We start from the raw sequence: 13604 nt of genomic DNA on the forward strand, positions 1-13604 counted from the left end.
CCTGTCATTCCATAAAGGTTGTTGGAACTTTACTTGCAATTATAGCGGCTGGAAAACTTGGATTGTTCAATGGCTTGTTTTCAGACGTCCTAGCCCTTAAATGTTAACAAGTGAGTTTAATTTAAAAAGCAAATAAAATGGTTTGATTATTCTATAAAAAACAGGTGTTACATCAGTATATTTTGGAGGGCAGAGTCAAACCTTTAGCTTAGTACAGCTGTGACATTTGTTGAATTTGGAACCTACTTTAATGTATGTCCTCTTATCTGTCTCTGCTAGACAACAATAGTTGTATCAGAGCAATACATCTTTTACATTGTTGGGGATTCTGAAGGCCGGGAAGAAGAGGGAAAATGTTTTAAACTTCCCACCTCCAAACATAACTAAATGCTAAATCTATTCAAAATCATCACAGTTAAAAAGAGCCATAAGACATCAGACTAAAACACATAGGTTGCATCTGCACTGGCATGATTTTGCGGAAATACTTTTAATGGAAAAGTTTTTCCGTTAAAAGTATTTCTGCAAAAGAGTGTCTAGATTGGCACGGATGCTTTTGCGCAAAAAGTGCTTTTGCGCAAAAGCATCTGTGTCCAGCATAGACGCGATTTTGCGCAAGAAAGCGCTGATGGCCGTTTTAGCCATCGGGCTTTCTTGCGCAAAAAATTAAGGTGCCTGTCTACACTGGCCCTCTTGCGCAAGTATTCTTGTGCAAGAGGGCTTATCCCTGAGCGGGAGCGTGAAAGTATTTGCGCAAGAAGCACTGATTTTGTACATTACAAAGTCAGTGCTCTTGCGCAAATTCAAGCGGCCAGTGTAGACAGCTGGCAAGTTTTTGCACAAAAGTGACTGCTTTTGCGCAAAATCTTGCCAGTCTAGACGCACCCATGATGTGTTCTGTAATGAGAAGACCTTTTAGAATGAATTATTTTATTCCCTGTATTTCATATTTCAAGTGTAAGTTATGAATGGACTCTTTGTTACTTTTAACTGGATGTATTGACCATATATACTCTTTTGTGCTGCCATTTCTCAATTTCATAGATGTTTAATGCTTGGTGGTTTTATATTATAGGCTGAAGTTATGAAAAAAGAGCTGAAAATCCAAGAAACAAGTAAAGGAAGGTATGCCTTTCAAATATTTAAATTTTTGTATTCACTATTCAAAAAGTGGCCTTCTGTGATGTATTTAGTCTACTACTTATTTCTTTCAAAAGTTATGTATACATGGCAAAAAACTGCAATCGGATCATTTAGAGATGTGCTAACTGTTACCTACTGCCACTTCCTTTTCAGTTCTTTGTCCTGTGTATCAAAATACATATACTTTCTTTACTTGCATAGAGATGTTTGTAAAATGTGAGTTTGCTTGAGAGTCTGGGGTCTCAATAAGCGTGAAGAAATCCTGGCCCTATTAAAGTCAATAGTTTTGTCATTAACTTAAACTGGTCCAGAATTTCACCCATGTGCTTAAGTTATGGTGGAAGAACATGTTGCTGAAAAAGCTCTAATTGTATTTGGTTATACCTATATTTGGTCTTTCAGTGTTGTCATTTATCAAGGCATAAGATCTGCTAGGTCTCTTTCCAGATGCTAAAACAAATTAGAGGAGGATTTTACTTCAGTGGTTCAATTTTCTAAACTTCATACTTCTGTCTGATATAGGCCGCTGACTAGATAATGGAAAACTGTTTTAGAGACTTTAACATCAGAATCCAGAAAAGGGAAATTCTTACTTTGTAATTCTTAGAGGAAATTTTGTTTTAAATGCACCTTGTATGCCCGAATGATTGTAAAATATCTAATTATGGAATAACTATTCATTGCTTCTAGAATAAAAAACAATGTTTTGCATATACTTTTAATCTGAAATGACAGAATATTACACCAAGTACTTCCTTTAGGTGGGAAAAGGGTAATTTTTGTCTTTAAGCTGTTTATTGTGACTCAGATCCACTTTCCATATTAGTGTGTGCGTGCGTGTGTGTGTGAGAGAGAGATTTAATCCACAGTGCTCTTTTAGTAGTGGTCTAAAAACTATAATGTGCACTATTATTCTGTACCATAATAGTGTTTTTATAAAACGTTTTACGTAATGTCACACAACTAATAATGATGTAGTATTTTCAAAACATGGTTTCTTCCTCCTTTGTGCTCTTAATGATTATCTCATGGTTTACATGTCGTTTTTGAAAATAATATCAAGCTTTGAATGTAAAACAAAAATGTTAAGACAATCCTAAACTCATGAGTGGTGTTCAGAGCACATAGGAAATCAGAAGCATATGATCTACTTCTGGACTAATGGTTCTGAATTACACAAATACATATGTTCAGGTAACCTTACTGATTCCAGATTGATGGGTTCTAGATAAAGCTGCCTTACCAATTTAGCACAATACAAATGCATCTTATCCACATGAGTTGCAGATACTACACAAAGTAGTACTGTGGCTGGTGAACAAATGGACAAAATAAAGTTTTGATTATCAACTTCACCCTATATAGATTCCCTTTCAGCCTAGGAGGCACCTGTCTCCATGTTGGAGTGATCCTAATGTTCAGCTTTGTAAGCCTTTCTCACCAGGCCTGTTATCCTTTGAGATGTAATCACTATATAAGAAGCTGAAAATAAGATCATAATATGAGAAGAATACTGTTTTACAGTCATGCTTTCCTCCCTCCCCGGTGGAATTTTACTGGGGAGAGGAATGGGATGGGCTAACTTGGGCAGATAAGAAGGGACTGGTATTCCTGATTCCTGTGAATGGTCAAGATAATCTTAAAGAAGTCTTGGAATGTTTTTTAACATTTGATCATTATCCAGCATGAAGAAATGGTGTGAAGCCATTCACCTGACCTTCTGGCGGGGTGGTAAGCCACTGGTGTGGATAACCTGACTGTTTCTAATAATGAAGGTGGTGGTTTCCTTCAGCAAATGTAGTCAAGACTTTTCCTCTTCCAGGTTAAGATTCCGGAAGAATTGAAGATCAACCTGAAGTCTCTCTCTTAATCTGACATTAAAATGGAAAATGAAGGATTTGCCTCTATCACCTTGCATCCCTTATGGCACAGGCCTGCCCTTTTTTGGGTTGCTGGAGCTGACCTTTTCTTTGATCCCATTGCTATCTTCAGTGGATAGCTCTGACTGGGGATGGGTGTTCACCCAAATGAAGATGCAAGACTGGAGCAGCAGATATTTGTGGGTTTTACCCTTTATGCAAATAGCCTTCTGGTAGAGCAATGTACCACTTCTTTCCCAAAGCAGAGCAGGACTTCCAAGTCCTTGCAGCCAGTATTTGCAGCCATCTTGATATTTGTGCCTGCCTCTCTCATCATTGACCTTACATTCTGGGCAAGGAAGCAGAACTATGTATCAGCCATTGCTATGAAAATCCAGTTTGACTGTCAGATTAATGCACTTGATGTTTTTTGGATACCACTGAGGAACTTCTCTCTTCGAGAGAGGTCTCACAGTTCTGAAGATTCAGACTGATCTCAGTAGTTTTCTGCAGCTGCGGTGTGTGTGCACTTGCTGCATTCACAGCGAGCAGTTGAAGATGCTAATAATGTATGTTCTTGCATTATTTGCTGCTATTTAGTAAGCTTGTTGTTTTTTCCATTCCTGGGAGAAACTGTGGAGAGATTCTCCACACTTGCAAATGCTGAGCTGCGTGCAGTTTGGCAGAGGAGATGGAGTTTCTTTGATCACAATCTCCATGCTTCCTAAATAGAGCTAGTCTTTCAGGACTGCCTTGTTTGGTGATGCTCTGTCAAGTTCTCCTGATGAGTTTTACTATCTACAAACACTAGGCAAATGGTGTGGGGGCTATTATATGCTTGAATTGAAGGGAAATGTATTTGAAATGGATCTCGCTTTTGGAATATATAGGAGTCTTTAGTATTCAGAGACCTGTCTTTCCAAGGTTGTTAAATACCAGAGTGTCTTTGTTGTCATGACTGATCGTGTTTTAATGTTTGTGACATGAGAAGCAGATTAGTTTTGTTTGGCCAAAAACTAATTGGAACACTGTCCTCCCAACCACTGATATTTGGACGTGACTGTCTTAAAATGATTAAATTCTAATCACATTTTTGAAAGGAGAGTTTTATTTGAATGGGCAAGTGAGACAGGGTTTCTAACTCTTTTATGAGGTCTCCAGTATCTGTGAAGGCATGGGAGGAAACTCCCAAATTTCATGCAGAAGCTGTTCAGAAACGCGCAGGATCCATTCCTCCGAGATTTTTCCTGCTGTACATTGGAATGTTATGAGCCTGCCACCTTTCGGGGGAAGACTGCAGCAGATCTCCTGTCGCAGATGGAAGCTGCTCGACTGTTGCTGCAAGTGTTTTTCCAATTCTCTGATGCATAAATGTAACATAGGTTACAACTGCTTAATTTATAGTGGTATTTGACCTTCTGCAAAAGAGCTAGCCCCACTCTCCCTTCCTCTCTTTAGTATATGTGGCAGATGAAGATGATGGTGTGAGGTGCACAGTAAGCTTTCAAAGCACATTAAAGTGTGCATCTTGATGTGCTAAGGTGATGGAGACTTACTCCTGATTTTTTTTTTTTTTTAAAGTTACTGTTGTCTTAATGTAGCCTTGCTTATCTTACCACATCACAGCTGGGCCTTCAGTGATCGATTCCATTTGAGTCAGCTTTGGACTTTCTTGATGTCAGCATGCCAGAAGCATTAACAGAATGGCATCCCTTAATGAAGTTTCATAGAGTTGTGCAAACTTTTGTATATACTTTGGATCTGAGAGACCACAGTAGAGATTCCACATCTTGATGCATATCCACTTATTAACCAGTTTTCTGTTTATCTTCTCTGGACTTGTCTTACATACATTTTATCACCTAACTAGAACATCGGAATTGATTGATTTATTAGCACTTTGCCATCTAGTTTTACATAATCTCAGGATGCCCACTTTCAGGACTTACGAAAAAGGTGGTTTAGACCTCTCCGGCTTCAGAGGTTTACAAGAATGTCTGTAGACAATGCTTTCTTTCAGAGAAAAATAATGTACTTGCCTGTAACTAACATTCTCTGAAAAGTGCTATCCTTTACCTTTGTCATCCTGGGCTTTTTTATCTTAGGAGCTGACAGTAAGCTTAAACAGATAAGATACAACATTGCAGAAAGGAGGCCTTGCCTGTGTGTGGCCTTTTCCACAATTTATAGCCAAGATCATTTCAGTTGAAAAGGAATCATATATCATTTATGAGTAGGATAGCTATTGTAGAGGATATTCTCTTCAAACATCACTCTTGGAGAGCTGAGCAATTTGCCACTTTTAGTCTAATTTTATATAGAAAAACTGATGGTTACATTTTCTGTGTGTATGTACACACAGTCTGTTCCACATCAGGAGATCCAAATTTAAGCTTGCTTGTCAGCTCTGAGGTCACAGAACACGTCTGCAGTGTATAGTACCTTCAGAGAAATCGAACTACAAGTAAGTAATGTAATTTGAATTATAAGAGGTCTTCAGTAGTGGCGTGGATTACACACAAATTGTAAGCTAATCAGATATTTGCCTCAATATTCTAACCATTTTAACGCTGATAGGCTAGATTTCCCAATGCTAAGCCACTAATGCATCAGGAAATCCCAACCATTGGCGTCAAGAGGTTACTGATAACTGTGGAATTCTCAACATAGTTTGATTTCTTTTGTTTTTTTTAAATACATTTAGCTCTGACTTGAAAAAAAACCCAGAGGGATCAGGAGTGGTGCAAACAGCAGCTGCTAATCCTCCAGTAGAACCTAGTGTGGCAAAGGAAGAAATCATTTCCAACTCTGTCAAAGCCGAGACTTCAGCAGTGCAGATAGAAGCCTCTGAGTTGGATCCTGAAAGAACGGTATGTGATTCTACTACAAAACCGTTGGAAGTTGAAACCTCCAAGGGGGAATCTGAAGTTGCAATTACTGGCTCTGCTACCAAACCAGATGATGACGAATTACCCCAAGTTAAATCAGAAGAGATTCATCGGAAGGAAGAGGTAGTTAAAGATAACTCTGAAATAGAATTATTGACATCTGCTCTCCCAACTGTAGAAGAGAAAGAAACTAAAGTGAAACTTGAAGAATTATCTGCTCCTGCCAGTGGATCATCGGAAGAGTTATCCATTGTGGGCAAGCTAGAAGATGTGCAATCAGACTCTGCTGTGAAACCTGCAAGAGTGGAAACAGCAGAGGCTGTTTCTGAAGCAGTGCCATCTGATTCTGCTGCAGCTTCTGTGGAAATGCTGTCAGCTGATGACCTACAACCAAGCAACCAATTGGATATTTCTGTAAAAAATGCTATTAGTGATGCAGTGGAAACGAAACTTGAAATACCTGTGGCCAATGTCGTGGTGTCCTTAGAGAAGCCAGAAAAGCCAGCGGCCAAAGTTGGGGCAGCCCTGGAGAAGAAATTGGAAAAGTCCGTGGCTAAGATAGGGACAGCCATAGAGAAGAAACTGGAGAAGCCTGTCGCCAGCATTGGGATGGACAGAGAGAAGAAATCTGAAAAGCCGGTGGCCAACGTTGGGACAGATGTAGAGAAGAAACCTGAAAAATCTGTGGCCGACATTGGAACAGACATAGAGAATACTGAAAAAAAAGTGCTAAATGAAAAGAATGAGAAAACGTCAATCAAGGTTCATCAAAATAAAGGACCAGGACAAGTTAAAATAGATGAAACTAGCAAAGCAAGTACATCAGCTGCAACATTTGTGTCCATCAAGGAACCTACGTCTGTTAGTAAAACAATCTTAAAGGCTGTGGTGTCCATCCCTGATATATCAAAGTCAAGAGTTATGATGCGGAGAAATGAGACTTCTCTAATTAAAACAGAGGAGCAGAAAGCTTCCTCAAAACCTGAAACCAGAAGCCGATCTGCTACTGAGAAGAAACTTTCATCGAAAGAAGTGGGGCAGCTGAGAGCTACTGGCAGCAGATCAAGTCTGCCAGATAGCGCCAAATCTAAACTGGACATGAGTCCTGTTGTTGTAAAGGGAGGAAGTGGGAGGAGTCCATCTCAGCAAGACAAGGACTCAAGAGTGGAATCTAGGGGTAGTTCAAAGCAGTCTCAAGAGAGAGAGAGTAGATCATCCAGCATGAAGAAAGACGACAACAGCAATAAGGTGAGAAGGGAAGAAAGGCTGGTTCAATGTGACTGACCAGTAACTAACTCTGATGTTTCTCCCAGATGTTGAATATGAGACAGATTATATTCCCCTTCCCCTTTTCTGTAAACTGTTGCAGTGATTTGGGCCAACAGAGAAGTTGGAGTAGCAGGATGGCAAGCCACCTGTTGTGTTCAACTCAAGTATGTAACTGGTTTGAAAATGTTACTTGGATAAAATTGCGGGAAGATAACTTCTGTAAGCAGGTCTGTACTGAGTGTCATAACTTTATGTTCTTGGTATAGTTCTGAATTGAAAAGAAGTTTTCTCTCCTTTTGTGAGCTGATGCTTCCTTTGTCAAGTCCTAGCTTACCCTGCACAGGCTCGGGTGGCTGAAAGGTGAACAGATAGCTGAACAAGACATTACTGATGACTTGATACTAGAGACTATATGCCTGGACTTAGAGTTGGTGGTTGGCTTAGTTCTGTACTTGCCAATCATCTAATCAAATGCCTCATCTGGACTATTTAAAGAGAACTTCATTAAGGGAAAAAGTTGTTTCTGACAAGTGATTGATTGGCTAACTTGTTTCATTAAATTTTTGTCTAATTTTGCAGGTTCCCGCTGGCCGAATTAGTAGGAATTCTAAAACTGGCTCTAGTGACAGTGTAAAACCAAAAGAGGTAAGGACCCAATACAGTAACGATTTTAAGGCTAAACTTACTTCATCTCTTCAGAGCTCCTGCTTAGTGGGTTTTAATGGATTTTTCAGGATACAGTTTTTTATACTTTTTATTAGTTGTTTGTAAAGTGTGTCCATCTTGGGAAAAGAAAACCTTGGTTTCCTGTTTCATGAATATAAAAAGCTTAACTTGCTTTGAATATGGTAATGTTTAGGTCCCAGATTTTGCCTGCTTCAAAAAGGAGTCAAAATTTGCCTTAGATCTTTTCCTTGCAATACTGGTGATGAGCTATGGGATAAGAATGACAGAGACAATCGTCCCAGCTCCTCTCTCAAATAACTGGTGTGATGGGAGGTTTAAAACCAGCCATAATTACAGTCTCTCTCCCATAAAAAATAATTTGTGTTCTCTCTGCTGGAGAGAGAATATTTACATTCCTGTTGTACCACTGATTGAAATAAGGGGTTAGCAGGGATAGGCTTTTATAGTTTTTAAAGGCAGCTGAGTTGAAGAAGCCTAAATTTATGATTGTCCCTCTGTTTCATATTGTTTGGGAAAGGGGGAAGAGTTGGCAGGAAGGTGATGAGAGGGGAGAAGTCGCACTTGTTCAATACTAGGTGCTTCCCTTGCTTGTGGTAAAATAGATTTTGATTGACACTATTTCCAGAGCTGTGCTAAAATAATCACTAAGATTAATATAGATGCTGCAAATTGAAAAATACACAGTAGATGTGGAAAATCCAGTTACAAATTAGTGGCTGTTGATTTATACTCTTTAAAACCTTCCTACCGCTACGTTAAAAATTTAAATCCTTTAAATTAACAGCCTCAGCAGGGGTAGTTGTCAGACCCGATGCAAGTTGGGACTGAGCTTGCCTGCCTGCCTGCTTGGCTCTGAAGCTTCTTTAAATGCAGAACCACTTATTGGTTAATCCTGTAACCACCAAATTTTAGTTGGCTACACAATTACCAAATTACACGCTTCCTAACATCACTAGTTTTTAGTGCTTATTGCCTGCAAAATTTGAAACAATGAGCTACAATAATTACAAGTTCCAAAGAAGTCATGTAAGAAAGTGACAGTATTATCTTTTCCTTTCTTAAAATGACATGTGACATTACAGGTCGGTCAGTTCTTTGTGCTGGTAATTAGATTTTTGCCAGGTCTTCCAAAAAATAAGGCATAATGGTCTTTTCATAGCTATGGTGTTTGATAGGGAAGAGATAGTCAAGTTGCTTTGGGCCTAATTTGTTCTCTGAACAAGTTTTCAACTCTCCATGTGCAACTGTCAAAGTTAGCATAATGACAGCTTTGGCAGAATTCACCGATTTTCTTTTTTTGCTTATACAGCACATTTGATGCCAAATTTGGAGCCAGGAGGATGGAATCTTTTTTTACTTACATAACACTTTCAACATAATTCTTGATTTCATTTTATCACTAGTGATAAAGTGCCTTCATATAAGGGCTCTTCTGAACTTGCTAGGTTTGCAGTGAAAAAAGTTATGGATCAAAATAGACTTGAATCTCAAATAAGCAGTTTTCAGTTTCTTACTACTGTGAAAATGGCGTAACCATTTTTGAGCAAACAGAATTCTAAATTAGCCCAAAATATCCACCATCTATTTACATCTTTTTAAAATCAGTAGAAAATAATTCAGTTTTATAAACCATTTAGTGAAAATCAAAACCCAACATCCTACCCCACCTTTTCAGAGCTGCACGTGCCATTAACTCACTATTTCCTCCTTTTTCCACTCAAGGCATTCACAAAACTGAATCCTGTCATGTTTCCTATGAAAACAATTATCCCCAGCAAAGAATGGCTGTGGTTATTGATGGGAGAAATGACCAGTTGAGGGGGATATAGGGGAAAAAAACCTCACCAGTTATACTGGTGTGTATGCTGGAGTTAGAGTAGATGTGTACCACACTTCAGATATCAAAACCTAAGAATATAAGAATGGAAGGAGAAAATGGGATATAGAAGGTAAAAGGACTGAAGGAAAAAGACAAAACTAACAGAGTGGACAGTTTGAAGCCTACCTTACCTGTTACGTCAAATGTTATTTCATTCATCCAAGTGCTGACATCATTTGAAGAGGTATTGGATTGCAGTTGTGTTCTTGCAAATTCAGGGGGGAAAAGTTAAAATGTACACTAATTCTGTATATATTTAAAAAATCAAATGTATCCATGTATGATTTTTAGAAAATTTAAGGTTTCTGCACCTCTTCAGAGTTGAAATGTCAGTGAAGAATAAACTTGCAATAAATTAAGCAAATTACTCTTCTTTACATGAATTCTTTTGTATATATTTCTATGGATAGGTATCCATTTACATAATGTTTTGTGCTACATATACACAGCAAAATGCATTTGATTTCAGTGAGATTTGTCCATTAGCATATGGCACATCTTTGAGCTATTGAAATTGTCAATTTCATCCTACAGATACCTTACAACCACTACATTCACTGCATAAAAATAAAAATCAATTTCATGCTCTGTGTTAAAATGTGGATGACAAACATCATAGTATTGCTGTACTTTGCTTACTAAATTCATAGTTTTACATTCCACAGGAAGAAGAGCTTTTCCCATTTAACTTGGATGAGTTTGTTACTGTGGATGAGGTGGTAGAAGAGACAGACTCTCCTGTTCCAGTCAGGCGAAATCCACCACGGGGAAAGAGAAAAGACTCTGCTAAAAACAGCTCTACCTTTGAGCCTGTTTCGAAGAGGAAGAAAGGTAAAAGCTGCATAGAACATGTTGCTGAGAGCGAATTATCCTTTGTCACTTTGGATGAGATTGGAGAAGAGGAGGAGGCGACTGCACTGGTGCTAGGAGACTCTAATTTAGAAGCAATAACAGACCCACAGGGTCTAGTTACCGTGGATGAAGTAAATGAAGAGGAGCTGATTGCAGAAGCAGTTAAAGACCCACAATCGCTTGTTACTCTAGATGAAATATCTGAGCAGGAAGACTTTTTTTCACATGATGAACTTAAAGATGTCTCCAGCTCAATTTATGAGGAGCAAGATCTCCTGAAAGCAGAACCCTTAGTAACTGTGGATGAAATAGGAGAAGTTGAAGAAATACCTTTAAATGAGCCTTCAGATTTGAATATTGAGGAGACCTTAAAACCTAAGGAAAGGGATGATAGAAGGTCTATTGAGGATCCTGGAGACTTTATTTCTTCTCAGCTGCCTGAAGACCCTAGTACTTTAGTGACAGTAGATGAAATACAGGAAGACGGTGATGATCAGCCTCTAGTAACGTTAGATGAAGTTACTGAAGATGACGAAGACTTTTTGGCCGATTTCAACCGTTTAAAAGAGGAATTGAACTTCGTCACGGTAGATGAAGTTGGGGAGGAGGATGAAGAGGAAGAAGAAAATACTTTCATAGTCACAAATCTGGAGGAGGAAGATATTGTTGCAATTGCAGGCCCAGAAGAAGAGGATATTGTTGCAGTTGCAGGACCAGAAGAAATGGAAATTCTGGCAGATACAGGGCCAGAAGAGGAGGAGGATATTGAAAACTCAAGATCAGAAGAAAAGAAGACTCTTGAAGCTAACACAAAGGAAGTAGAAAATGAGACTCTGGTAGCAGACACACAGGAGACAGATAGAGGGGCACTTGCCACTCATACAGAGAAGACAGAAACAACTGAAATTTTGAACAAAACAAGTGAAACAGAGATCAGAGGAGAAACTGAAATTGATCAGTCTGCAGGTAGGAACTGATACAGTTTACAGATGCATTTTAAAATATGTTCATAAAGAATATGAGGGACATGTAAAACTGTGGTCATAAGGCACTTACTAGTAGCCAGTATCTGTTTGGGCAGATAACTGGATATTGTATCAGTGAAAGGAAGAAACAAACTATCTAAAAGTGTAGATATTAAATATAATCTTTAATTACAGAGCTAAGCCTGAGAAAAGCACATGAAATGGAGACACAAACTAAGAACAAGCAGCAGCCTCCAGGTAGGAAGTAGAGCCAGAAATGGACAGAAGCATTTGTAATCAAGTTCAGACCAAAAAAAGGGCAAGAGCTGAGCAGGGAGATCTTTATAAAATGTAAATAAAGTTGCAAGGAAAATGAATGGTTCATACCAGTGCTAATGCATATTGTCAGTCAAGTACTGCTGCGTTTTCTCTCAAATCAGTGCTGATACATTTGATACTGATGCTTCATCTTGGATTTATTTTCTCCACTTCTGGCCTGAAGTTAGGATAGAAATATGGATGTCCAGAGCGGAAGGATCTATGGATTAAACCCTGATTGTACTTGGTCTATGTGCAGTTAATAGTCCTCTGGACATATACTTAGGCTGACCATCTGTCCTGGAAAATCCGTGACAGTCCCAATTTTTAATCTCCTATCTCAGTGTCCCTGTGAAGCATTGAAATGTCCCAAGACTCCACATGCAGCTGTGCATGGCTGTTTCCCTTCCCCCTCCCTCGCTAGGGGAATATGAGTCATGGACACTTCCTGCTCAATAGGAGCAGCCAGAGGCAGTGCCTGTTGGGACCTCCGGTAAACAAATGATTTGCAAGGGGTTAGCACCAGGAAGCCAGGCACGGGGCTCAGCTGGGCTGCGGGGGAGGCACTGGGAACCCAGGCGCAGGGCTCAGTTGGGCAGTAAGGGTAGGTGCAAGGAACTGATGCGGGGCTCAGCTGGGAGACAGGGTGCCAGGAAGCCCAGTGGGGGGGGCGGGGGGGGGGGCGGCAGCAGGGAGCCTGAAATGACATTCCCTGGTCTGGAAAAATCCCTTACCTGGGACTAGTCAGGTCCTGAGGGTGCCAGACCAGGGAGGTGTGATCCCTATCCCAAGTTCCTCCTGCACCTTCCCTCCTGGCCAGACACCCCTACCCCAACCTGCTCCTGTATTCACCGTTGCTCCTGCATCCTCCCTCCTGACCACACACTGCACCCCTCCCTGCTCCTTCCCCACGGTCAGACACCTTACACCCTCCCCCGGCCAGACACCCTACTCCCAGACTGCTTCTGCACCTAACCTCCCTCCCAGATCCTGCTCCCCCATCCCTATCCCATTCACTGGGAACTCTGTCCCACACACTGAACCCCTCATTTTTGTCTTCACCTCTGAACCTAAGGGTGTCCATAACATTCACCAGAAAAACAAATCTGGCCTATGGGAAGCCCTGAACCTCAGTCGTCCTTCCCCTTGCCCTGTGGAGCACCTGAGGGCTGAGGTGTCTGAGTTGGGGGCCACCCAGTGAGATTTGGGGGTTTGGGGAGAAGTTTTTTTGTTTCTCACTTGCGTGGTCCCCACCTGATTTTTCTGTGGGTCAGTGGCCCTCAACCCAAAGAAGTTTGCCTACTTCTGCCATAAAGAAAACATTGAAAGCTTTCTTGTTGGACATAAATGAATATTTTACTTAGTTTATCAAACTTCATTTTAAATAAACAGAGTTAAAACGCTTAATCTGTTTAATAATTTACCATTCTCACTAGCTGCAGCACTAGCAAAATGGTTCAGGCATAATTATGTAATTAATGGTGAGTTTCCATTATCAATGGGGGCGGTCCAGGGAAAGATTTACAGTGAGCCAGAGAGGCCATGGGCCAAAAAATTCGAGAACCACTGAAACAGAGGCACCCCTGACCTCTTCCCCTCTCGAGAGACCACTGCAGGCTCCCTGCTGCCCCACAAGAGCCCACCGAGAGATTGGATCTGTTACCACAGCAGTGAAATCACCATGGCTACGACTGGACTATGGAGTTTTTCCATGGGACACATCTGCTCTTCCGACATCTTTTGC

The 13604-nt window shown here is 40.3% G+C and overlaps 1 protein-coding gene across 7 annotated transcripts in view; it reads left to right on the forward strand.

Moving 5' to 3' along the window:
- ZNF638 (zinc finger protein 638) overlaps positions 1 to 13604 on the forward strand; it is an 86414-nt gene that overhangs the window by 62272 nt on the left and 10538 nt on the right. For 6 of the 7 annotated variants that reach the window (XM_075931066.2, XM_075931064.2, XM_075931067.2 and 3 more), the window contains 5 exons: positions 1076 to 1125; positions 5707 to 7138; positions 7739 to 7804; positions 10391 to 11543; positions 11738 to 11800. In XM_075931066.2, the coding sequence (XP_075787181.2) occupies positions 1076 to 1125; positions 5707 to 7138; positions 7739 to 7804; positions 10391 to 11543; positions 11738 to 11800 (2764 nt within the window). The remainder of the gene's footprint in view (positions 1 to 1075; positions 1126 to 5706; positions 7139 to 7738; positions 7805 to 10390; positions 11544 to 11737; positions 11801 to 13604) is intronic. The other variant, XM_075931065.2, reaches the window with a different exon arrangement.

Source organism: Pelodiscus sinensis, chromosome 4, assembly GCF_052426305.1.
Source record: "Pelodiscus sinensis isolate ZL-2025 chromosome 4, ASM5242630v1, whole genome shotgun sequence".
Classification (NCBI taxonomy): Eukaryota; Metazoa; Chordata; order Testudines; family Trionychidae; genus Pelodiscus; species Pelodiscus sinensis.